At 37.6% G+C, this 25,813-nt stretch overlaps 1 protein-coding gene across 3 annotated transcripts in view; it reads left to right on the top strand.

Moving 5' to 3' along the window:
• The first annotated feature begins 1,369 nt into the window (after positions 1-1,369).
• The window catches only part of LOC150076909 (RCC1-like G exchanging factor-like protein), a 161,805-nt gene continuing 137,361 nt past the window's right edge, over positions 1,370-25,813 (top strand). For 2 of the 3 annotated variants that reach the window (XM_090386026.1, XM_090386028.1), the window contains exons 1-3: positions 1,519-1,605; positions 4,780-5,271; positions 23,295-23,421. In XM_090386026.1, coding sequence (XP_090242152.1) covers positions 4,894-5,271; positions 23,295-23,421 — 505 coding nt within the window. In that variant the 5' untranslated portion in view covers positions 1,519-1,605; positions 4,780-4,893. Of the gene's footprint in view, positions 1,424-1,518; positions 1,606-4,779; positions 5,272-23,294; positions 23,422-25,813 lie in introns of those variants that run through there. The other variant, XM_090386027.1, reaches the window with a different exon arrangement.

Here is a 25,813-nt window from a genome sequence, read left to right on the forward strand (position 1 = left end):
AAAATTGAAGTGGCTGGAGACTAGGCACCTGCGCGGTGATCTGATTGAGGTATATAAGGCCTTGAATGGGTTGAGCACGCTGAATTCTGATGGGATCCTTCCACTTGTTCAGATTACGAACCTAAGGGGGCATAAATTCAAATTAAGAAAAGACAGATGTAGAATAGATGTGCGGAAATTTGCCTTTAGCCAGCGGGTTGTTAATTGCTGGAACAAACTTCAATCTGTCGTTGTGGAAGTTGATAGGTTGAATAAATTTAAGGAGGAACTGGACAGGCATTTGGAGGGAATGGCGTGATTTTTTTTTTTTTTTTTTTTTTGGCTGATGCTGCATAAGCTCATACATTTGCTTTCTTGCATCACATGCCACCACCACTACTACTACTACTACTACTATCTGTAACAGAGTCTCTCCACTCGCTGTCTCATAGACGTACTGTTTCTGCTGCATGCCTCTTCTACAGATATTTCCATGGGCACTGTTCTTCTGTATTGGCTTCTATAATTCCCGCTCTCTCTTTCAAAACAGTCTGAACACGTGCAGCCACCCGCCAACATCCATTTACTGTCCAACTTCAAACTCACAGAACCAACTTTTCAACTTCCTCGTTTATTGATTCAAATGCCATTTCCTGCAACAATCTTCCTTCATACCTATTTACTGAAAATTACAGTCTACAAAAGTTTAAGTATAATGTCAACAAATATCTTCTTTCTTCTTCTCATCCTAATAAACCTCCGACCTATGCACGGTACTAAGTACTATAGGTTCTAATATCTCTCGTGTTTTGGGTTTTCATTAAAAAAAAAAAAGAAAAAAAAAAGTCTTATGGGCAGTCCGCCTCTTGATGTAAAGGTTTATTTTTCCCGAAAACTTGGGGTTTTCGTCTACCAAAAATAAGCAAATCGACCAGGGAACTCATGCAATTTATGGGCATAATACACGTGACACGAGCACGTAAGTTAGTTTTTGTTTGGCCCTAATATGACAGTTTTTATGACAAACTTCTTCACGAAGAAAATATTAAATTTTATATTAAATTTTAAATTAAATTTTACATTCGTGACATTAAATTTCATGTCACGAAGGAAATATTTAACTTTATCTTGATAGAAAGATATGTTGGAAATTTACGCTCACAGAGTAGTTACTGTGGTGTGGTTACGCTGATGACAGCTAAGTAAAATGTGTCGCTGTAGGATATAAGTTTTATAGTGTGGAAAAACAATTCTAGGTCAAAAAGAAGTCTAATTCTAACTATCCCCCCCACGGACTCCCCCACACCATCCCGAAAAATCCCGACCTGTCCTAGTGCCCTCCATTCTAGGGACAATGCATTTTTCATATGAAACATATAGTGTATATTATTCGCTATGCATCGTAATATATTTGATCTAAGATGGATTTTAACTACAACTACATGTAACTGTTTGTTTTTATTGTCAGATTTTTTTAAAAAATATTTTTATGTTAGCTGAATGTTGATATTTGACAAATTTTCATTCATTTCAAAATTATAACTTGTTTAACTTTCTCCCCCCTCATCTTCCTTTTGTTACTGTGTTGTTAGGTGCACTTGTCACATGTTGGCATGCCACATAAGGGTAATAATTACGGGACATTTAATCTTGGTTAAAAAATTGTTTAAATTTTTATAGGTATCACGTTATGAAATACGAAATTTGTGCTGTTTATTAATTAGAACAACAATAAAGTAATCTAAAAAAATTGACAAATTTTCACCGACACAGTGTTCTAGACCAGTGTCAAACTTTTTTTGCTTGCGAACCCCATATGGCTTTGAGAAATAACCACGGTTCCTCACATCCTAATCAGATATAGTCGCTTAAAATGCGCAGTGTCGGGACGGTAGATGTCCAAAATTAAAAATTTATATCTCAGACTGATTTATTGTTGTTCACAATTACCATTTTCAGACCGACACGAAAAATAACTGAATAATAAATTGTCACTATTTGAGTATACAATCAATTGCACCTCATAGGCTACTAGTGTGAAGAATGGTGTGTTTTTTTTGTTTTGTTTTTTTGTCTCACAAAGTTCTTTAAATTTGGGAATGATTGTAAGACGAAAAAACAAAACAAAAAAACACACCTTTCTTAAAATATATTTTAAGACTTTTATCCACTATTTAAAAATCAAAAGTCATTATCCAGTAGGCTACTGCAGAGGTTGTCTCTTGTACCTATCTATATCGGCCCTATCAGTGTGTAGGACAACTACCCAGTGATGCATATTTTTGAAGCTTGAAGGGGATTCAAATAAGTTTATATTTCAAACACCGCTTTTGATTATCAATACATTTGATTTTTGCTCCAATGGATTCAAAAAGATTGCAAACAGAAAACTTTTCAAAATATATTTTAATTTCATATTGTAAAATTGTAACTGAATTTTCCGTAGCCGAGTGGGCAGGAGCGGGAGTGCAGTAGCACACGCTCTTTGAGTAGACCGGGGTTCAAGCCCCTGACTGCTGAATACGGTCAAGCTGCCAACCCGCACTGGACCAGCGTGGCAGATTATGGTCCATTTCCCTCAACATGAATTGTTGAGGAGGCTTCCATCCTGCAGTGGGTTGATAAAGGCTGCACTTTACTTTTTTTTATTATTAATTATTTAATTATTCTTTACTGATCACATAAATTGATTTCTGTCATAATTTAAGTAAATCAATATTTACTTAAAAAGCCTCAGTGCTACTTTTGAAGTCTCTTTAATCTTGCTTTTCTGGTCTCCCCTACATTCTCTTTTCTTAGGCCTTTACTTGTACTTTATCATGCACTTACTCATACATTCTATCTCTTTCTCAATTTTTCTGATACCCCTGCTAATTGTATCAACATTCTCATCTTAGTTTTTGTACAAATGCTTCTTTCAAATTCAGACAAACAAAACTTCACACAATTTTTGCTTGTCTGAAAAATATAATTTTATATTTAATATAATTTTCACATTCCAGTGTGTCTTCTATTCATAAATTGCTACGAAGTTGCTCTTCCATCCCTGTGGTATTTCCTCTGTCATATGTTCCTTCCTACTAAATTCCCATGACTACTTTCTCTTTACTCCTTTGGTAATGCTTCCAACATTGTTACAATCTCTGATAGTCCCCATACTTTTCTTCACCCTGGTTGGTCTCCTGCCTCCTTCTCTTGCGAACTCGCTTTATTTTCTCAGGGTTGTTTTCTGCACTCTCCAATGCATCAGTCATGTTTTCTCTATTCATAAGTTTTTAAATGAACAGAAAGCTGAAGGTTTCTGTTCCAGTTTTCTCACTCAGCCTCCCTTGCTATATTTGTTGATTTCTCCATATGATTATTACACTGCTTTCACAATTCCTGTTCTCTACTTTTCCATCTCTTTTACAGCCTCCTGAATATTCTAATTCCTCACGGAATATCTCTCTAGATCTTCTCTCTTCCTATACTTTCCACTATTCCTTTTATTATATCCACTATATCATCCACCTCTTACTTATCATTCCCTTTTCACCAAACTCCCTGTACTCTCCTTTTTCTAATGGTCTCCTGGAATCTAACAGACATTGTCTCCTCCACCTTTAGTTTCCAAATATTCATTTTAGATCATTTAATATGTGATATTTTCCTTCCATAATATGCATAACAAAAAGCCTATTCTATGTTACCACTACTTCTGTGATCACCGTACTACCAATTATCATTCACTTACTTTTTCTGATACTAGTAATTATTAATCATTCTACATTTCAACCACCCTTAAATCATATGTCTCAGCATATGATTTTAGTGTGGTGTCTGTCGGTTATCCTGTCTCTCTCATTCTTCTTTCCATACACTTTGTCTCCATTATACTATCTTTATTTCCCATGCACTTCTCCCATCATGCCCATTCAAATCTTCCCATAACGATCTTCTCTCCTTTTCTCCTTTATCTCCTCTGAGTCATACTACTCCTTGTCCTCATGCTCCTCCTTGGCCAATGTGTCTCTTCCACTGCCCACTCTGTGGCACATAACATGGCACAACTTGTTCTTTGCCCTCTACCAGATTTGCATCATCACTTTCATATTTATTTCAACCCCCTTATTCTTAAACTTCATACTCAGAATCATTTAGCATTAGTACGGGCATATGATGCAAGAAAGGAAGCTTATACAGCATCAGCCAAAAAAAAAAAAATTTCCATGCCATTCTGTTTCTTACTCTCACCAGTGATGTATAATTTGTATTTTTTTCCCTAACTGTCTTGCTACCTTTTATTTCCATTTAGTTTCTTGAACATATATAATCCCTACTCTTCTCTTCTCTACCTCATAATATCAACTAATTCCCTTGCCTTCCCAATCATGCACACCACATTCTACATTCAACTTAATTTCAAACTCCCCCCCCCCCCCCTCTTCTCCTCCTTGCTGGTACTTCTGTAAGCCATCTTCTGTAAGCTCAATCTAATGGGCTTAACCATTCTACAGCTGGACTGGGTCCCCATCATCCTTTTTTTTTTGACCTGGGATCATTTGGGCTCTATACGACCCATTCTTTTCCACAAGATCCATAATTGTATAATAGCATGCATACAGCTGAATATTCTTCCTGATGCCAACATCTTTCCTCTATTCTTTATGACATGCAGAGGCCACAGTTGCAAAATTCTAGCCCAATGCCATAGGGGCAGCATAAATTGATTTATGTGACCAATTAAAAATGTGTGATGCATATATCACTAAACAAATTTTAGTTATTTTTGTTAAATATTTTTAAATTTTTTTTTTGTAGGAAATTATCTGAGTTCCATCATTTTGCAAAAGGATTCTGGATAACTAATGTTATAATGCATTCTTAATAACTCAAGTTTTGCCACCAATTTGCAACACCATTTATAAAATAAAAATGCTTGTTGCATCCTTCTCATCATTTTTATCCTCTTCAGGCTATGCATCAAGAATTTGGTTAAATAATGTTACAGCTATTAAACAGTATCAGCTGCCTGCTATATTAAAAACAAAGGAATGCATCCATTTAATGTGGAAACTTAGTAGTAGATCAATGGTCAAGCTTATTCATGAGAGAGATCCGGCAGAAGAAGAAAATATGCCTATATTCCAGTGTGCTACAGAACGAACAAAAAAGACAGTTAGAATTTATATGTGGGGTAATGCCATTTTTGGAGCATTGGGAAACCCAAAATTTATTTCTCCTACCAAGAACAGAAGGGGTTACCGAACAATGCATAAGCCTCTTCGATTATCATTTGCTGAAACTCATAAGGTAAGAAAGATAAATTATAACTTTTGAATGCTGAAATATTAAATATATGCTTACCTTTGGGTAGGAAAGAACTAGGTACCAATTCCTTTTTTACAAAAAATAAAAATAAAATAAAATAAACAAACCAAATATAATAAAAAATAAATTAAAAAAATGAACTTCAGAGCTCCACAATAAGAAAACTGGTAGTAATGTATTAAGATTAATACAAATTGCCTACACTTTTTACACCAGAATAAAATCATTACCTGTCTATTTATTATTAATCATTTATTAGACTTAGTAGTGGCAAATGATGCAAGGAAGCAGGCTTATGAAGCATCAGCCAAAGGAGGAAAAAATAAAAAAAAACCTCACATAATCTGTCCTTCCGTTCTAATAATTTGTCTGATCTTTCTTAACCCAGCAGTAGTATGTCTGGTTTTAAAAAGTAACACAAGCAACATTGCATGGTCTGACAGACAACTTTAGTATTTGAAAAAAAAGTAGAGTGTTTTAAATTTTGCTGCTTATATTACACTAATACATCATCGTTTACCAGTAGACTATAATATTTATTAAATTGATTAATTTTTTAAATGATAATTTAAAATTTTCTAAATGTTGTATTTTTTGTCCACTAAAAATATTGATTAGTTATAATGAGACAAAAGTGTATTAAGTGTATTAATTTTGCTTAAAATTTTAAAATATGTTGGTACCACAAAATGGAAAAATGAAACTATTAGGTACTGCCAAATTTAAATTGGTGGAGATATTTATTACACAAAAATTGGCATTATTTTAAAACAACAAATTTATACAATATTTAAGAAAACACTTCAAACTTTTTTTAATGAAAAAATAAATTATTATTATTTCTGCAAGTATATATTTGTAATAAATATTGTACACATGAAATGATAATGTATCACTGTTTGTCTTCATTTTTTTCTTGGCTCTTGTTACTGCCATGGTTCTCAACCAGGGGTGTGTGTACCCCTTGGGGTAACCTTGGGTGTTTTATCCAAAATGGCAGATTTTCATGTGCTCAATTTTTAGTAAAATGTCAGCTAATTGTGAGATTTTACCATGTATTTATATCTGATGCCCTAGAATGTTTTGAGAAAATAAAACCAAAATGTCTGGCCTATCAAGTTGTTGTGCTGTAGCTGAGGGGATGACCATTGCACAATACAGTTGATTTGTAATGTGAATGTGAAATTTGTATTGTTAATAATTGTATACTGTATTATACTATTTCTATATGTATGGCGGATTTGCCAGATATTTTTTTGGCTAGGGTCCACTTTACTCAATAAATGAAAAAAAAAAAAAAAAAAAAAAAAAAAAATGTCCGGCCTATCACAGTGCCAAAGTGAAGTCGTGTGATTTCTCCTTAAAATCTCTTGTCAATTCATGTATATTTTGGTCTAGTTTAGCCCTTAGCAATTTTTACTATCCTAAATGCAACTTCTAGTTGACGAAAGGATGTCATGTGCTGTTGTTTAAGAAACTTTACTTTATAATTGATGTATCACGCTTGATGAACAGTAGCCGTATTCCCATCCAGAGGTAGTTGTTTGTAATTAGTGTTCTACTGGATTACTCTTTTATTGCATCTCCAGCTGAGGGGAGAAACTGGGTGTGTATGGTAATTATTCACCAACAAGTCCTGTTTACAAAAATTACTAAGCAACTGGATACTGACTGTATCGAAGCGAATATGCAGCCAGTTTTTAGTTATTTTCCCCTCTTAGTAATATGGATATACAGTAGATATGAGTCCCCAAAACGCTTTGTGTTGTGAGTCTATGCCGGAATGACACGGTGGTTTTTCTGCATAACTATTTTTTTTTTTATATTCATGAGTAAATTTTTGGGTGAAATCATGGGTAAATTTTTAGTAAGAGGAACAAAGAGAAAGTTAGATGCTATGGAGAGAACAGAAAATCCTGAGAAAAGATGAGTTAAGAACGCCTCAATATGACAGACCAAGTAGTGAATGTAATCGTGACCATTCACCGAGTCCATCTATGACCAAATAAGCTCTGAATAAGAACCAAAAAAAAAGTGACGCCACTATTAAAATGAATATTTGAAATATGGCTTCTATTATTGTGGTGATGAGCAGAATAAAATCCCTCTATGTTTAATATGTGAACAGAAACTCAGCAATAACTGTATAAAACCCCTTTCTGTTAATGGGACATTTTGAAAGAGATCGAAACTTGAACAGTAAATCCATTGCCTATTTCAAAGAGTAAAATAAGTATTACATAAAAACAACTTAGTTGGTGAAATGTATGTTTGTGAGTCATAAAAAAGAATTATTAGAAGTTGCACTGAAAGTAAGTTATTATTATTATTATTATTATTGTTATTATTAGCCATATGGTGCAAAGAAGCCTGAGGCTTATGCTGCACCAGGCAAAAAAAAAAAAAAAATTTGAATTGCCCAGAGAGAGAGAGAGAGAGAGAGAGAGAGAGAGAGAGTGGAAGGGAATCACCAAGAAAGAGAATGATGATATCCAGCTCAGGATCCTGGGTGTGCCAAGCCAGATGTGAGCCCCCCGAGACTTTGCATTGCTTGTCTGCTCACGTTATTGGTGAAAATTTGATAACCTTGTGCTACTGATCTGTGTGAGACAATATTTGGACCCAATTAATCAGCAAAAGTAAAATGGGTGCCACTCTCTAATGAATGACACTGTAAAAAGAAGAATTTTATTTTGCTCAGTTGTTCTTCCCAATGAACTCTATGGAGAAATTTCTTTTCTCAGAACTCAGAACAGAGTTCTGAGGGCAGAAATGTTTCAAATGAGCAGGTAGCTAATGCCAGGGAAGTGAGCTTAAATAAATTTAAGGGGTGCGTCAAGGTAGTTAACTATACAAGAACACTAAGTCTTAATTGTTTATACAGTAATGTCAGAAGTGTTGTCAATAAAATGAGTGAATTCAAACTGCTGGTTAGGACAAGTAATGCTGACATAATAGGGTTTACGGAAATGTGGTATCACCCAGAGATAGGGGGATGATGAGTTTCAGTATGGTATGTATAATGTATTTAGGAAGGCTAGGGCAGATAGAAGGGTTGGCGGGGTCATGCTTCTTAACAAAAACAGCCTGAGCGCGACGAAAGCTTTCCCAGATTCAGATGTTTTGCATGCTAGTATAGAATCTGTATGGTGTGAGATAGTTGGAAGCAAAGATATAATGAGAGTGGGAGTAATCTACAGGCCAGGTTATTTTGAAGATTATGATGACAGCCTCTACATGCAAATGGAATGGGCAAGTAAGCATCAATGTCTTATTTTGGGTGATTTCAATTTGCCTCTAATTCATTGGAGCAAATGGGAAGAAAACTCTACACGGGGGACAAAATTTTTAAATCAACTAGATGATTGCTATTTGTATCAACATGTAAGGGAAAGTACTAGGGAAAAGAATATTCTGAACCTCATCACCCATTAACCAGATGACAAAATAGGGCTGACAGTACAGGAACCAGTAGCAGAAAGCAATCACAGAGTTCTACAGTGGTCGATGAAAAGACAGGTAGCAGTAGTTAAGGGCAAAGAATTGAGTATATTGAGAGGATATTAGCAAAGGTAATCATGATGGCTTAAGGTGCTACAAAGCTTCTATTGACTGGGTAGATTGGTCCTTGAGATTGTCACAGACATTCTCTCAGATATGCCTGATAAGCATTACTAGCTATCTGGGAGTCTAAAATGCTGATGGAACTGATATTCGCATGACATTCAAGTCAAGTGAATCCAATTTCAGTAAGGTCCAGACAGTCTGTGACAGCCAAATCCTCTGTTTGCACCTTCACGATGATGGGACTGTTAGTAATGCTGGGTATAACATCCATACACAAGCACACTGGGTGACCAGGCAGGTGTGAACCGACATAAGCATGGGTCGAGGTGTGGCACCCACACCTCATGGAGAATACTAGGTGGTAGATGACTCTCATCAACTGGTGCAATACCACCACTTTGCTTATTGGAGACCTGAAGTGGAAGAACCCATTTTTAGTCTCCAGAGAGCTAAGTTCTGGTCATCCCTTCCCCATCTCTTCCATCATCCAGAATGACTGATTACTTTTGGAGTTATGATGAACATCATGGCGAGATCCAATCTTCCTTACATTTCGTGGGTACAGCTCTAAAACGGTGTTCGCAGGCCGGCCGCTAGTTAGTACACTGGACCGAACCTATTGGTAACCGTTTAGGAGGCTTCCGGATCAGCTAGTGTATAATCTTGCTACCTCTACTCTGCCAGATAGTGACTGGATCAAGTCTGAGTATTGTGTATGCGGGGGGGGGGGGGCATTGTTGAGGCCACGTTATGTCAAGGATCTCGGTATATTCTTACCATGTGTATGCCATATCCAAAAATTTCATTACTTCACACAGCAAGGCCACCCCCACCTTTTCTTCACAAATTTCACAAATATACGTGGTCTCAATTCTAATCTCAACGATGTCCATTTCTACTTGCAGTCTGCCAAACCCCATGTACTTTTTCTGACAGAATCTCAGTTATCTGTTGATTCAACTACTGCTCATCTCAGTTGCCCAAATTATTCGCTGTATGATTCCTTTCGCCTCAAAGGTGGTACTTGTGCATATGTCTGTTTCGATATTCCTTGTCAGAGACTTGGTAATTTGGAATCCCCTTTTTTCGATCTTCTCTGCTTTAAAATCTCTCTACCTCATTGTGTCAAATTCATCTGTTGTCTCTACCATTCTCCCAACTCCATTAATCACTTGGAGCTCTTTGACTTCCTCGGTTTGCAACTTGACTTTCACCAGTCCAACATTCCTAACAGTGAGTTAATTTTCCTTGGTGATTTTAATGTTTACAAGTGCAACTGTCTTCCGTTATCTAGTCACAATGACACAGCTGGTCGAGACGCTGAGGCTTTTGCAGTTACTAATGACCCTGCACAGATTTTCATTTACCTACAAGAATACTGGACAGTCCTAACCATACAGCCAACACGCTTGATCTTTTTCTGACAAACAACCCTAAGTACACGGGAGAAGTGAGTGGTCCTTTAGGCACCTCAGATTACAACTTCGTGATTGTCTCTTCTCCAATGGAGCCTTTATCTCATGGCTGTTCCCAACCTTGTATTGTTTGGCATTACAAGAATGCAAAATGGGATGACCTGCAAGACTTCTTTTCTTCTTTTCCTTGGTCGAATTACTGTTTCAAAACTTCTGATGTCAACGTTTGCTCAGATTGTGTCAGCGAAATTATTCTTGTAGGAATGGAATCCTTTATTCCACACTCCACTTTAAAATCTCGTCCTTTATCTAAACCTTGGTTTTCCAATAAATGTGCTAAGGCTGTTCAAGAGAAGAACGTTGTATATTGTAATTGGCTTGTTTCCAATTCTTCAGTTTCATTTTCTGCTTACACTAAAGCTCGCAACAATTGTAAACCAATTATTAACAGTCCAAACTAGATTTTGAAATGGCTAAGAGTAAAAAACTTGCTTCCTGCTCTATTGGTAGCCGAGAATTCTGGTCTCTTGCCAAAGCTATTGGCCGCAGCTTTTGCCCATCTCTGCTCCCACCTTGTCAAAACCAAATGGTTCTGTTGTCACTTCAGCCAAGGATATAGCTGACCTGCTACCATCCCATTTTTTTTCAAACTCATGTATTAATGATCTTGCTAAAACACCTTCCACCATTCCCAACACTCTCCGTTCAATGGTTTCTGTGGTCTTCTGTCAAAAGGATGTCAGAAGGATTTTGATGAATCTCAATGCTAAGAAAGCTCCAGGTCCATATGGTATTTCTCCACTTTCTTCTCAAAACCTGTGCTCCTGAACATACTCTTTGCCGCCTTTTTTCACTTTCTTATTGCAAAAAAAAGTGTTTTTTTCCTTCTTCTTCGAAATTTGCTCATATCCAGCCAGTTCCTAAAAAGGGTGACAAATCACTCCCATCCAATTACTTATAATCTTTCTAAAGTAATGGAGAAATCAGTTAACCACCAACTCTTAAACTACCTAGAAACCTTCAGTCTGATCAACGATTGCCAGTATGGATTCCATCAGTGTTGATCCACTGGTGATATTCTAACTTATGTTACCCATTTATGGACAAATTCAATGGAAAAGTTGGGTGAAACCAAGCAGTTTCTCTTGACAAAGGTTTTTGATCATGTTTGGCATAAAGGTCTTCTAAACAAGCTTCCATCTTATGGTTTGACAACCATAAGATGGAAGCTTGACCGGAAATCCTATCCATATTTTTGCTGATGTTAGCACATTGCATTCCACTTTCCATTTTGAGAAACCTAGAAACCTTGCCCTGCTCAATCAGCTTCAACTTCTCGAATATCTGCTACCAATTCCTTAAATGCCGATCTCCAGGTAATTCCAGTGGGGCAAAGGCAACTTAGTTGATTTCAGTCCTTCTAAAACTCGGTCTTGTCTTATATCTGGCAAAAAGGATTTTTCTGCTCCTATGCTTATCTTTGTTTACATTCCGATATCTAGGCAAAATGATATATCTCTTTTGGGGATTACCCCGACTTCTAATCTCTCTTGGCATAAGCACATTACAAATATTGCTTCCTCTTTATCTAAAAAACTTGGTTTTCTCTTTTGCTCTCAGCATTACTTTTCTTAAAAACAGCTGTTCACTCTGTACAAATCACAAATCTGCTCTACCGTGGAATATTGTTCCCACATCTATGGCAGTGCCTCTAAAACCTCTGTCAGGCTTCTAGATTCCATTCAGAAGAGGGCAGTTAGGTAAATTAATGACTCCTCTCTAACAGAGTCTCTCTCCCTGTCTCATAGATGTACTGTTTCTGCTGCATGCCTTTTCTACAGATATTTCCATGGGTTCTCTTCTTCTGAGGCACCTCCGTAGCCAGGTGGGCAGGAGCAGCAGTGCATAGCACACGCTTCTTGATTAGACCGGGGTTCAAGCCTGTGACCACCAAATATGGAGGATGCGAAAAGGTCATGGAATGATCATCGCATATACCCCGAGCAATGTGGCCTTAGTTGCTTATGCTCCTAAAAACCAAATAAGAAACAACAATCTTCTTCTGAATTGGCTTTTATAATTCCTGCTCTCTTTCTCTCTTTCAAAACAGTCCGAACATGTGCTGCCACCAGCCAAGATCCATTTACTGGCCAACTTCAAACTCACCGAACCAACTTTTCATCTTCCTTGTTTATACATTCATCTGCTATTTTCTGGGGGCGCCTCCGTAGCCAGGTGGGAAGGAGCAGCAGTGCGTAACACACGCTTCTTGATTAGACCGGGGTTCGAGCCCGTCACCACCAAATACGGAGGATGCGGAAAGGTCATTCAGGGAATAACCACCGCATATCCCGGAGCAATATGGCCTTAGTTGCTAATGCTCCTAAAAACCAAATAACAAGCTATTTTCTGGAACAGCCTTCCTTCATACGTATTTCCTGAAAATTATGGTCTACAGAAGTTCAAGTCTCATGTCAACAAATATCTTCTTTCATCTTCTCAAGCTTCAACCCAAGCACGGTACTAAGTACTATAGGTTCTAATACCTCTCGTGTTTGGTGTTTTCCATAAAAAAAATAATAATAAATAAAATATCGCACAGAGAATGAATACAATTGAATTATGGTATACCTTTAAAACCTTAAACATAGAAACTTTGAATGCTTATATACCATTAAAAAAAATACTGCACAAGGAAAATTCCAAGTTGGATGAATAAGGAAGTTGCCAGATTACATGAGCAGAAAAAGTCGGCATGGAAAAGCTACAGAGCAATAAAAAAAATACTAAAGTCTATAACAGCTACAAACAGCTATAATAGTGCCACAGAAAAGGTCAGGCTGGGAAAGGCAAATTATGAGAAATCGCTGACAAAGAAAGCAAAGAGTGGGGATAAGGAATCCTTCACATATATAAATGTAAAGAAGAGAAGGACAAACCAAATCAGACCCTTATGTAATGGATGTGGGATAATATTAGATACCCTAACTGAAGTTGCAGATGAACTCAATGGTTACTTTGCATCGATATTTACTGAAGAAATACCCTTTGTGTCAATGAGAAATTATGGGAGTGAAGTTGAAAAAACGTAATTAATGATGTTGAAATTTCACATGTTTATTTAATGAAAAAACTTTTGAGCCTACAGGCCAGTAAGACTCCCCTTAAGATATGCCACCAACCTACTGGGGTTGGTGGCATATCTTAAGGGGAGGCAGCAAGTGAGTGCATTGAATCATTGACTCGGGAGTGATTCTGTTGGATTGGAAAAGTGCCAATGTATCTCCAATACACATGGGCGGTTCTAAGAGCGAAGTGGGAACTTACCAGCCGGTCAGTGTAACTTCAGTAGTAGAGAAAATCATGGATACAATGATCAAGGGTGGAATTCAGGATCGTTTAGATAGAAATGGAATTCGGAAGGATACTCAACATGGTTTTGTAAAGAGGAAATCATGTTTAACTAATCTGATTAGCTATTTTGATAGGGTCACTCGAGAGCTGGATTTAGGGAATAATTTCGACATTGTTTGTTTGGGTTTCAGTGAAGCATTTGACTCAGTCCCACATGAGCAGTTACTTTATGAACTGGAACAGGTTGAAATCGCAGAGAAAATCCTTAGATGGATAGCTGGATGGCTTCAGGGTAGAAGGCAGAGGGTTGTGCTAAATGGTTATTTCTCAGATTGGGTTGACTTAAGAAGTCTGGTTCCCCAAGGATAAGTATTAGGACCACTGTTGTTTTTGGTTTTCATAAATGACATCGATGAAGAGATAGAAGACATGATGTCTAAATTTACAGATGATGAAAAGATTGGTAGAGTAGTTAATGACCACTGCCAAGCAGAGCTTCTTCAGAGTGACCTAGATAGACTTCAGGAATGATCAGAAAAATGGCAGCTATGCTTTAATCCAGCAACGTGTAAGGTATTGTACCTGGGCAACAGTAACCCCAAAATAACTTATACACTTGGTGGAGTTGAACTAAAGCCAGTAGTGGGGAAAGGGACTTGGGTGTTACGATACAGTCAGACATGAATTTCTCTGAGCATTGTAAACAGGTTGCAAGGAAGGACCATGGTGTCCTATCGATGATTTATTGAACAATTGCTAGTAAAGATATGGACATTATAATCCCATTATATAAGGCTATTGTTAGACCAAACTTGGAATACTGTGTTCAAGTATGGAGACCACACCTAAAGAAAGACATTGTGCTTGTTGAAAGGGTCCAAAGACTGGTAACTCACCTGGTGAGATCGGCAAAAAGGCATCCCTATGAGGAAAGACTTCGAATATGTGGGTTGCAATGCATGGAAACTAGGCACCTTAGAGGAGACTTGATTGAAGTTTTTAAAGCTCTTGGTCCTTGAGGTTGTCACAGACATTCTCTCAGATATGCCACACAAGCTGTATTTGCTACCTGGGAGTCTAAAACGCTGATGGAACTGATATTCGGGTGACACTCAAGTCAAGTGGACCCAATTTTGGCGAAGTCCGGATGGTCTGTGACAGCCAAATCCTCTGCTTGCACCTTCATGATGGTGGGACTGTTAGTAATCCTGGGTATAACCTCCATGCACAAGTACATGGTGGGTGACCGCCCAGGTGTGAACCAACGTAAGCAGGGGTCGATGTGTGGCGCCCACACCACATGGAGGAACGCCGACCCTCTATGTTACCAGGCAGTACTAGGTGGTAGATGACTCTCATCAACCGGTGAAATACCACCGCTTTGCTTATTGGAGGCTTGAAGTGGTGGAACCCATGTTTAGTCTCTAGAGCTAAGTTCCGGTCAACCCATCCCTATCTCTTTCATCATGCAGTATGATTGATGACTTTTGAGGTTATGATGAACGTTGTGGCGAGATCCAATATTCCTTACATTTTGAGGGTACAGCTCTAAAACGGTGTTCGCAGGCCGGCCTCTAGTTAGTACACTGGACCAAACCTATTGGTAACTTTCTAGGAGGCTTCCGGATCAGCTAGTGTATAATCGTGCTACCTCTACTCTGCCAGATAGTGACTGGAGGGAGTCCGAGTAGTGTGTATGCGGTGAGCATTGTCGAGGCCACGTTATGTCAAGGATCTGGGTATATTCTTACCACGTGTACGCCATATTCAAAAATTTCATTACTTCATACAGCATGTCCCACCCACTTTTTCTTACCATTGAATACACCATGAATTGTCAAACTAATAGAGCAAGCTTATCTGTGAAAAGATCTAAATCTCCCAAGCACTTCCTAATTCATTTCACAAATATACGTGGTCTCAATTCTAATCTCAACGATGTCCATTTCCACTTGCAGTGTGCCAAACCCCATGTACTTTTTCTGACAGAACCTTGGTCCTTTTTGCCGACCCTCTATGTTACCAGGCAGTACTAGGTGGTAGATGACTCTCATCAACCGGTGAAATACCACCGCTTTGCTTATTGGAGGCTTGAAGTGGTGGAACCCATGTTTAGTCTCTAGAGCTAAGTTCCGGTCAACCCATCCTACTGCTCATCTCTGAGCAGTTCAACTACTGCTCATCTCAGATGCCCAAATTATTTGCTGTACGATTCCTTTCGCCTCAAAGGTGGTACTTGTGCATACGTTCGTTCTGATATTCCCTGTCAGAGACTTGGCAATTTGGAATCTCCTCTCTTTGATCTTCTCTGGCTTAAAATCTCTCTACCTCATTGTGTCAAATTCATCTGTTGTCTCTACCGTTCTCCCAACTCCACTAATCACTTGGATCTCTTTGACTTCCTCTCTTTGCAACTCGACTTTGTCCAGTCCAACTTTCCTAACAGTGAGGTAATTTTCCTTGGTGATTTTAATGTTCACAACTCCAGCTGGCTTCCATTTTCTAGTCACACCGACCCAGCAGGTCGAGATGCTGAGGCTTTTGCAATTACTAATGACCTAGCACAGATTGTTCATTTACCTACAAGAATACCAGACAATCCTAATCATACAGCCAATACGCTCGATCTTTTTCTCACAAACAACCCTTCTAAGTACACGGTCGAAGTGAGAGCTCCTTTAGGCACTTCAGATCACAACTTGGTGATTGTCTCTTCTCCAATGGAACCTTTATCTCATGGTTATTCGCAACCTCGTGTTGTTTGGCATTACAAGAATGCAAAATGGGATGACCTGCGAGACTTCTTTTCTTCTTTTACTTGGTCGAATTACTGTTTCAAAACTTCTGATGTCAACGTTTGCTCAGATAGTGTCAGTGAAATTATTCTAGCAGGAATGGAATCCTTTATTCCACACTCCACTTTAAAATCTCGTCCTTTATCTAAACCATGGTTTTCCAATAAATGTGGTAAGGCTGTTCAAGAGAAGAATGTTGCATATCGTAATTGGCATATTGTAATTGTTTCTAATTCTTCAGTGTCATTTTCTGCCTACACCAAAGCTCGCAACAATTGTAAAGCAGTTATTAATCAGTCCAAACTAGAGTTTGAACAGGCTAAGAGTAGAAAACTTGCTACTTGCCGTAATGGTAGCCGAGCATTCTGGTCTCTTGCCAAAACTATTGGCCGCAACTTTTGCCCATCTCTGCTCCCACCTCTGTCCAGACTAGATGGTTCTGTTGTCACTTCAGCCAAGGATAAAGCTTACCTGCTAGCATCCCATTTTTCTTCCAGCTCATGTATTAATGATCTTGGTAAAACACCTCCCACTATTCACAACACGCTCCATTCAATGCCTCCTGTGGTCTTTCGTCAAAAGGATATCAGAAGGATTTTGATTAATCTTGATGCTAAGAAAGCTCCAGGTCCTGATGGTATTTCTCCACTTGTTCTCAAAACCTGTGCTCCTGAACTTACTCCTATTCTTTTCCGCCTTTTTTCACTTTCTTATTCCAAAGGTGTTTTTCCTTCTGCTTGGAAATTTGCTCATATCCATCCAGTTCCAAAAAAGGGTGACAAATCCCTCCCATCCAATTATTGTCCCATTGCAATTACTTCTACTCTTTCTAAAGTAATGGAGAAATCAATTAACCGCCAACTCTTAAACTACCTAGAAACCTTCCGTCTGATCAACGATCGCCAGTATGGATTCCGTCAGTGTCGATCCACTGGTGATATTCTGGCTTATGTTACCCATTTATGGACTAATTCAATGGAAAGGTTCGGTGAAACACAAGTAGTTGTTCTTGACATCTCAGAGGCTTTTGATCGTGTTTTGCATAAAGGTCTTCTTAACAAGCTTCCATCTTATGGTTTGCCAACTGTTTTTAGTAATTGGTTATCTAGTTTTCTCTCCGATCGCTCACTGAGGGTGATGGTAGATGGCTCTCTGTCTTCTAACTTCTCCACTAATGCCGGTGTCCTCCAAGGTTCAGTTCTTTCCCCCACTCTTTTCCTCTTGTATATTAATGACCTTCTTCCATTGACTGGAAATCCTATCCATAGTTTTGCCGATGATTGCACATTGCATTCCACTTTCCATTTTGAGAAACCTTGTCCTGCTCAATCAGCTTCAACTTGTCGAAAATCTGCTACCAATTCCTTAAATGCCGATCTTCAGGTAATTCTCCAGTGGGGCAAAGACAACTTAGTTGATTTCAACCCTTCTAAAACTCAGTCTTGTCTTATATCTCGCAAAAAGAATTCTTCTGCTCCTATGCTTATCTTTAGTGACACTCTGATTTCTAGGCAAAATGATATATCTCTTTTGGGGATTACCCTGACTTCTAATCTCTCTTGGCACAAGCACATTACAAATACTGCTTCCTCTGCATCTAAAAAACTTGGTTTTCTCTTTCGCTCTTGGCGCTACTTTTCTTCCAAACAGCTGCTCACTCTGTATAAATTGCAAATTCGCCCTGCCATGGAATATTGTTCCCACATCTGGGGTGGTGCCCCCAAAACCTCTCTCAGGCTTCTTGATTCCATTCAGAAGGGGGCAGTTAGGTTAATCAATGATTCATCTCTAACAGAGTCTCTCCACTCGCTTTCCCATAGACGTACTGTTTCTGCTGCATGCCTCTTCTACAGATACTTCCATGGGCACTGTTCTTCTGAATTGGCTTCTATAATTCCTGCTCTCTCTTTCAAAACAGTCCGAACACGTGCCACCACCAGCCAACATCCATTTACTGTTCAACTTCAAACCCACAGAACCAACTTTTCATCTTCCTCATTTATTCATTCAACTGCCGTTTTCTGGAACAACCTTCCTTCATACGTATTTCCTGAAAATTACAATCTACAGAAGTTCAAGTCCAATGTCAACAAATATCTTCTTTCGTCTTCTCAACCTCCAACCCAAGCACGGTACTAAGTACTATAGGGTCTAATACCTCTCGTGTTTGGGGTTCACATAAAAAAAAATAAAATAAAATAAAAATAATTCTAGAACTAGGGGTCATAATTTCAAGTTACAGTGGGGAGATGTTTAGAATGGATTGCCGGAAGTTTTATTTTAGTCAGTGAGTTATCAATTACTGGAATAATATGGGTGGTAGAGGCTGACAGTTTGGGGAAATTCAAAGGTCAGGATAATTACCTACGGGAGGAGGGAAATGCATGTATTGTCTGTTTCCTTCTCTTATTAATTATGTATTATTTTAAAATTTTCTTCCTATTATTTTATTTTTATTATTTATTTATTTATTTATTGGCTAGTGCAGCATAAACCATAGGCTTTCTTGCGCCATGTGGCCATTGCTAATACTAATACTAACTCATTCGCAGACTTAAGTTGTCACCTTATTTTACTTGCAACTCTATGATAGCACTGATGTCAGTAGTGTAGCTGTCAGTATTTGCTCGATACCTGTGTAATGGTGAGCTGTGCAAAGGGATTCTTATCTGTGACGATTTGAAAACCATTACAACAGGAGCTGATATTTTTGTAAAAAAATTGCCACCTTTTTTGTGCTCATGAACTTGACCTGAAAGAAGTATATGACGCCTGTACTGATGGTGCCGAGGCTATGGAGGCTAGCTTCAATGTTTTTCTTCCTTAACACTTACAATTTTGCATTAAGATTTGTAAATGTCAGTTGGTCCCACTGAAAAAATATTTCTAAACTGTCTAAAATCCACTGTAATCACCTTTGTGGATGCAGAATCTCTTCCAGACAAGGACACTTGTGTGGCATCTAATTAAACAAATGGCAATCTAATAATTATGATTTGCTAAACCCAATTAAAAAAATACTGAATGAAAATAAATGAAAGAAACCAATAATTTTAGAGGTCACTGACCCCGAGATTGAAACTCAGATGCTTGCATGGTGTCTGGCAATGTGAAAATTTATATTATTGTCAACTGTTCGCAATTAGCTGGTGAAATAAAAGCATTACGTCAAAATTGGACATCTTGCTGGCATCTCACAGATACCACATAGGAATGGGAGTGTGCTTAGAAGCTTTTGCTCACTTGGTGTCTGTTAAATTGCAAACAAAAATTTAATGTCTTGTAATTCATAGTAAGTCTAAATGATAGCATAAAATACTGTATAACCGCTAGAGAATATTGGTGAGGAAAAGTGGGAGGATTTGATTTTTTTTTCCACATTTAAAAAAAAATAACAGAAAAAATTAACAAAAAGTGGTGTGTCAAATACCATGTTAGCAGATGAAGGTTAAATAACCCATCAATATACTACAATCATTGTCACCTAATGATTCCTTTATCTAAAGATTCTTAATACATGAGGATTCACTGTTGATAATCACGTCAAGACTATTGCTTTCTAACGTTGCCTGTCTAACAAACTGGTAGAGAAAACAGTCATGCACTATATACAGAAATGTCTTGTTGCTGTGATTAACACACAAATCAATATTCAGAATGTTAAAATCTCCCATCTCCCATGATAGGACATTCTGATTCACTGCTCACTTTATTTTTCTGTACAGTTGTTTATTATACTCATTACTTTTATTTTGCTCAAAACATATTCTTACTGCATATTTGTTTTCCTGCCTCTTGTCATTATTATTAGCCATATGGTGCAAGGAAGCCTGGGGCTTTTGCTGCACCAGCCAAAAAAAAAAAGTTAACCTGAAAGAGAGAGAACAAGAGTCAGGGGTAGAAGGGAATCACCAAGAAAGAGAAGAATCTTGATATCCAGCTCAGGATCCCAGGTGTACCAAGCCTGTGTTCACCAGATGTGAGCCCCTGGGATCATACTAGACATACTCAACATTACACTGATAGTCCCTGCCAATTGGGTATACAGCCTTAGAATCTGTTTGTGGCTTAATCAGAGTATAACCCCTCTCTCCTCTCCTGTCTGTCCTCTCAGTGTTTGCTGTACATATTGTATTTGCTGTATTCAAATTGTATCCCCTGTGTCAGAGTGGCACCATATTTCTGACCTCCCTGTAATGTCTGTATTTCATGACTTAACCAGTACTTCATCAGATTTATTTACATTGTCCTAGTATTAGTGTATGAACAAGTACAGTAAGGCCCACCCATACAGTGGTTTAAGTCCCAGACACCTGCCAAAAAGCAAAAATCACCGAAAAGTGGAACATAGCTTTTTTTTCACTTGTGAATGCATATAAAAGCCTAATAACATGTTTACACTATCATGTGCTGTAAACAGACTGAATAACAGATAGTAAAATAGCACCCAATGCCCTTCTTAGACTCAGTTGATGAGCATGTCATGCCAGAAAAGCGGAACAAGCGATGAACTTAATGAACATGGATATAATTTAAAACTGCCGTATTAGTAGAATGCCAAAAAGCAGGCCCTACTGTATATGTGTACCTGTTTCTGCTATTAGCTACTTTAACACAGCCCATATACAGCCGAACTTGGTTATAGCGAGCGTCATGTGGACTGAAAAAATTCTCTTATTATAACCATTACTCGCTATATCAGCGATGAGTGAAATTTACCTCCTATTTTTTTTAATTCTCAATAATTTGATAAAAAGATAGATACAAAAAACAAAAGAAATATTAGAGAGAGAAAAAAATAATATTATTATATACTTATATATTATTTGTATTATTATGCTGTATTTGGTTTTTAAATCAATCCAGCCAACTGTTGTTACATATAAAATCATTGCATCAATTTTTTAGCAAATTTTTCCACTTGAGCCTTCAAGATTGGACCGTCTGTTGAAAACCCAACAGTTCTTTGTATAGTGGACCATTGAAGCAATGCTTCAGCGACATTTGTAACCTCGCACTTTCTAAATTTTTTTTTTTTTTCACAGTTATGTTCTTTTCCAGTGCCGATATGTAAACATGTTTATTCTTCCACAATATCAATACTGTTGAAAAGGACAAAGAAAACTTTTTACACACTTCAACATTTTTTGCACCACGTTCTAACTCACAAATAATTTCGACTTTTTTGTGAATCGAGAGCCACTTTATTTTGTTAGTAGACACGTTTCTGAAGGAGTGGTTCATTTCTAATTGATTTTACTTTAAAATTACAGTAAAGTGAACTACATACACAGTTCTTAGAAATCCCATTTCCAAAATTCTTAGAAGTCCCAAAATGCATACAAAGTTCTTAAAGTCCTGATATAAATTTGGTTCAGTGAATACAAGACAATCTGTAAATAGGATAATGCGACAAGCGGAACACCAATGCACTATTGTATAGCCCCCTGCCCCCAAAAGGGAAAGGTCATAAACCGGCCGCTAATCCAATGTGAGTGGTCATATAAGCTAAGACACCTTTTCATTTTTGTGTATTCCAAGAATTGGGTTTTTTCGACTACCCGAGCAATTAAGAATGATTGCATAGTTACCGAACTTTATATGGTATATCTGTGTAGTATGCTCATTATAACAGTGAGCGATTGTTTGGGAATATGCATAAGTTGAAATCATTATGGCTTTTTGCTCGTTGCAGCCGTGATCTCATTATTTTCATGCTTGTTATAACCAAGTTCGACTGTATTTGCTTGTCCTATGAAGATCCTCCCCAACAGGCCTTGTAATTCCCTATTCCTTTGCTTTTCAAGTTGCTGCATGTCCCAATAGATATACTGCAAAAATTAATTTTGCCTCTGCTCGTTGCTGCCAGTAATCTGTTAGTCATTCTATCCCCTTTCCCCAAGCTAGCAGTTTTTGGACTCTCCTAACACTGCCTCAATAACATCTCAAATATCATTTCATATGTAAGTGTAATGTAGATGGCAGTGTGCCCACATTGTTGCCTGCTTCTAGTGATTGGTTATGCTACTTAATATTTTTTAAAAAATGGCATTATATAAAATGCATTGCTGCTTGTTTAGCTGGTTTTTGCAATGGTATATTCTAATATTCGCTTAAAGTTTTAATTTGTATTTATTTTGGCTTTAATTTGTATTGCTGCTTGTAATACAAATGTCCTGAAAGTGAAGTAAATGGATAATAATTTTTTGGATAGCAGGCTGTTGCTACTAAATATTTTGTATTAATGTGATATCAAAATAAAGAATAACATTAAAATTTTTCCAGTTTTAAACTATTTCTTATCTTTATTTCACAAAAAAATATTGATTAGAGAAATCAGTGTAACAGCATTCCTGCTCATGATTTTTTTTGGCATGCTCTCTAGAGGTTTACTAATTCCATATATATTGCTTCTTTAGCAGTCATGTGGCTTAATCCACAGTCACCTCAAATTGAATATTAATGAATTACATCTGGAAGCTTCCACATTGGGATGCTGTTGTCATGTAAACTTAATTTATTGATTGTCTCCTTTTACCCAAAGATGTCAAAGTAGGTACAGTTCATTGAAGAATCAAATTTCAGTGTTAAACTTCTTTTTTTTTTTTTCCATGCTTGGGGTTAGTCGAGGTCAGTGCAGGAATGGAGCAATATGCACATTTGAGTTTACTGTAGTTCAAATGCATGTGACTGCTAAATAAGATAATGATAATATTCTTGTCAAATAATTAGATGTAAATTCCTCTAACCTTATGGAGTCATGCTGGAGTATAAACACTATTGCATGTTGTGGCATATCTTAATTTTTTAAAATTTTTATATATATATGTGTATAGGCATCCAGAAATCCCATAATTATGTACTTTTCAAGTAGGTAACAGATGTATCCTGTGGTAGTGGTTTTACCGTGTTTGCTGCCACAAAGAAAGGTACTCCTTATAATGTATTCGGAACAGGACTAAATACAGATTCCCAAATTGGATATCATTGTGTGCGGAAGGGTGAGTGTAATAATCTGTATATTAATTTGCTTATGACCCTCTATTTGGAACGCTCTTTGAACTTAAATAACTCAAAAGACTAAACAAGCTTTTGATCTGATTCCTTTTGCAATAGGTTTTATTTGGCAGCAAAATTGAGAAGAAAAACAAATTCTAAAAAATTATCTGACTGAGTTTCAAATCCTAACAATTGGTTTAACTCCCAGTGAAACTAACTTACCATTTACTTTGAAGAGAAGAGAATTTCTTAACTTTTGTCATCACAGTCAACAAATCTCAGGGTCAGACTGAACAAGCATTTTTTTCTCATGGATGTAACAATTTCCAGGCCCAAATAATATTTGTGCAATTATTATGACTATCATCCTTTTTTTGTTTGCAGAATTTTGAAGTCTTGATATGGAAATAAAATTTTCATTTGTTTTAATTTACATTTTGTTTATTTTCTTCTAACTTGTTTCTAGCTGTATTCCTATCTGTATCTTATTTAATTCCAAGGCAGGTGGCATTGAAAAACATAACATGGAGCTTCTAGAGAGGGTTCAAAGAAGTGAAACCGGGTTGGTGAGGGGTGCTAATTTTTTTTTTTTTTATGAAAACTCCAAACACGAGAGGTATTAGAACCTGTAGTACTTAGTACCATGCTTGGGTTGGAGGTTGAGAAGACGAAAGAAGATATTTGTTGACATTAGACTTGAACTTCTGTAGACTGTAATTTTCAGCAAATACGTATGAAGAAAGGTTGTTCCAGAAAACGGCAGTTGAATAAATAAACAAGGAAGATGAAAAGTTGGTTCTGGGAGTTTCAAGTTGGACAGTAAATGGATGTTGGCTGGTGGTGGCACATGTTCACACTGTTTTGAAAGAGAGAGCGGGAATTATAGAAGCCAAATCAGAAGAACAGTGCCCATTGAAGTATCTGTAGAAAAGGCAAGCAGCAGAAACACAGTACATTTATGAGACAGAGAGTGGAGAGACTCCGTTAGAGAGGAATCATTAATTAACCTAACTGCCCTCTTCTGAATGGAATCTAGAAGCCTTGAGAGAGGTTTTGGGGCACCACCCCAGATGTGGGAACAATATTCCATGGTAGGGCGGATTTGCGATTTGTACATAGTGAACAGCTGTTTGGAAGAAAAGTAACGCCGAGAGCGAAAGAGAAAAGCAAGTTTTTTTTAGATGCAGAGGAAACAATATTTGTAATGTGCTTGTGCCAAGAGAGATTATAAGTAAGGGTAATCCCCAAAAGGGATATATCATTTTGCCTAGAAATCGGAGTGTCACCAAAGATAAGCATAGGAGTAGAAGAATTCTTTTTGCGAGATATAAGACGAGACTTAGTTTTAGAAGGATTGAAATCAACTAAGTTGACATTGCTGCACTGGAGAATTACCTGGAGAACAGCAGTTAAGGAATTGGTAGCGGATAATCGAGAAGTTGAAGCTGATTGAGCAGGGGGTGCCTCCATAGCCAGGTGGGCAGGAGCTGCAGTGTGTAGCACACGCTTCTTGATTAGACTGAGGTTCGAGCCCATGACCACCAAATACAGAGGATGCGGAAAGGTCAGGGAATGACCACCGCATATCCCCGGAGCAACATGGCCTGAGTTGCTAATGCTCCTAAAAACCAAATGACAACAACAACAACGATTGAGCAGGGCAAGGTTTTTCAAAATGGAAAGTGGAATGAAATGTGGTATCATCGGAAAACTATAGATAGGGTTCCTAGTCAATGGAAGAAGGTCATTAATATACAAGAGGAAAAGAGTGGGGGAAAGAACTGAACATTGGGGGACACCAGCATTAGTGGAGAAGTCAGAAGACAGTTAGCCATCTACCATCACCCTCAGTGAGCGATCAGAGAAAAAACTGGATAACCAATTAAAAAAAAACAGTTGGCAAATCATAAGATGGTAGCTTGTTTAGAAGACCTTTATGCCAAACACGATCGAAAGCCTTTGAGATGTCAAGAGAAACTGCTTGTGTTTCACCAAACTTTTCCATTGAATTTGTCCATAGATGGATAACATAAGCCAGGATATCACCAATGGATCGACACTGACAGAATCCATACTGGCGATTGTTGATCAGATGGAAGGTTTCTAGGTAGTTTAAGAGTTGATATTTAATTGATTTCTCCATTACTTTAGAAAGATTAGAAGTAATTGCAATGGGACGATAATTGGATGGGAGGGACTTGTCATCCTTTTTAGGAACTGGCTGGATATGAGCAAATTTCCAAGCAGAAGGTAAAACACCTTTTGAATAAGAAAGTGAAAAAAAGGTGACAAAGAACAGGAGTAACAGAAGCACAGATTTTGAGAACAATGGAGAAATACCATCAGGATCTGGAGCTTTCTTAGCATCAAGATTCGTCAAAATCCTTCTGACAT

The sequence above is a fragment of the Mastigoproctus giganteus genome, chromosome 12, assembly GCF_048544385.1.
Source record: "Mastigoproctus giganteus isolate SK-2022 chromosome 12, ASM4854438v1, whole genome shotgun sequence".
NCBI lineage: Eukaryota > Metazoa > Arthropoda > Arachnida > Uropygi > Thelyphonidae > Mastigoproctus > Mastigoproctus giganteus.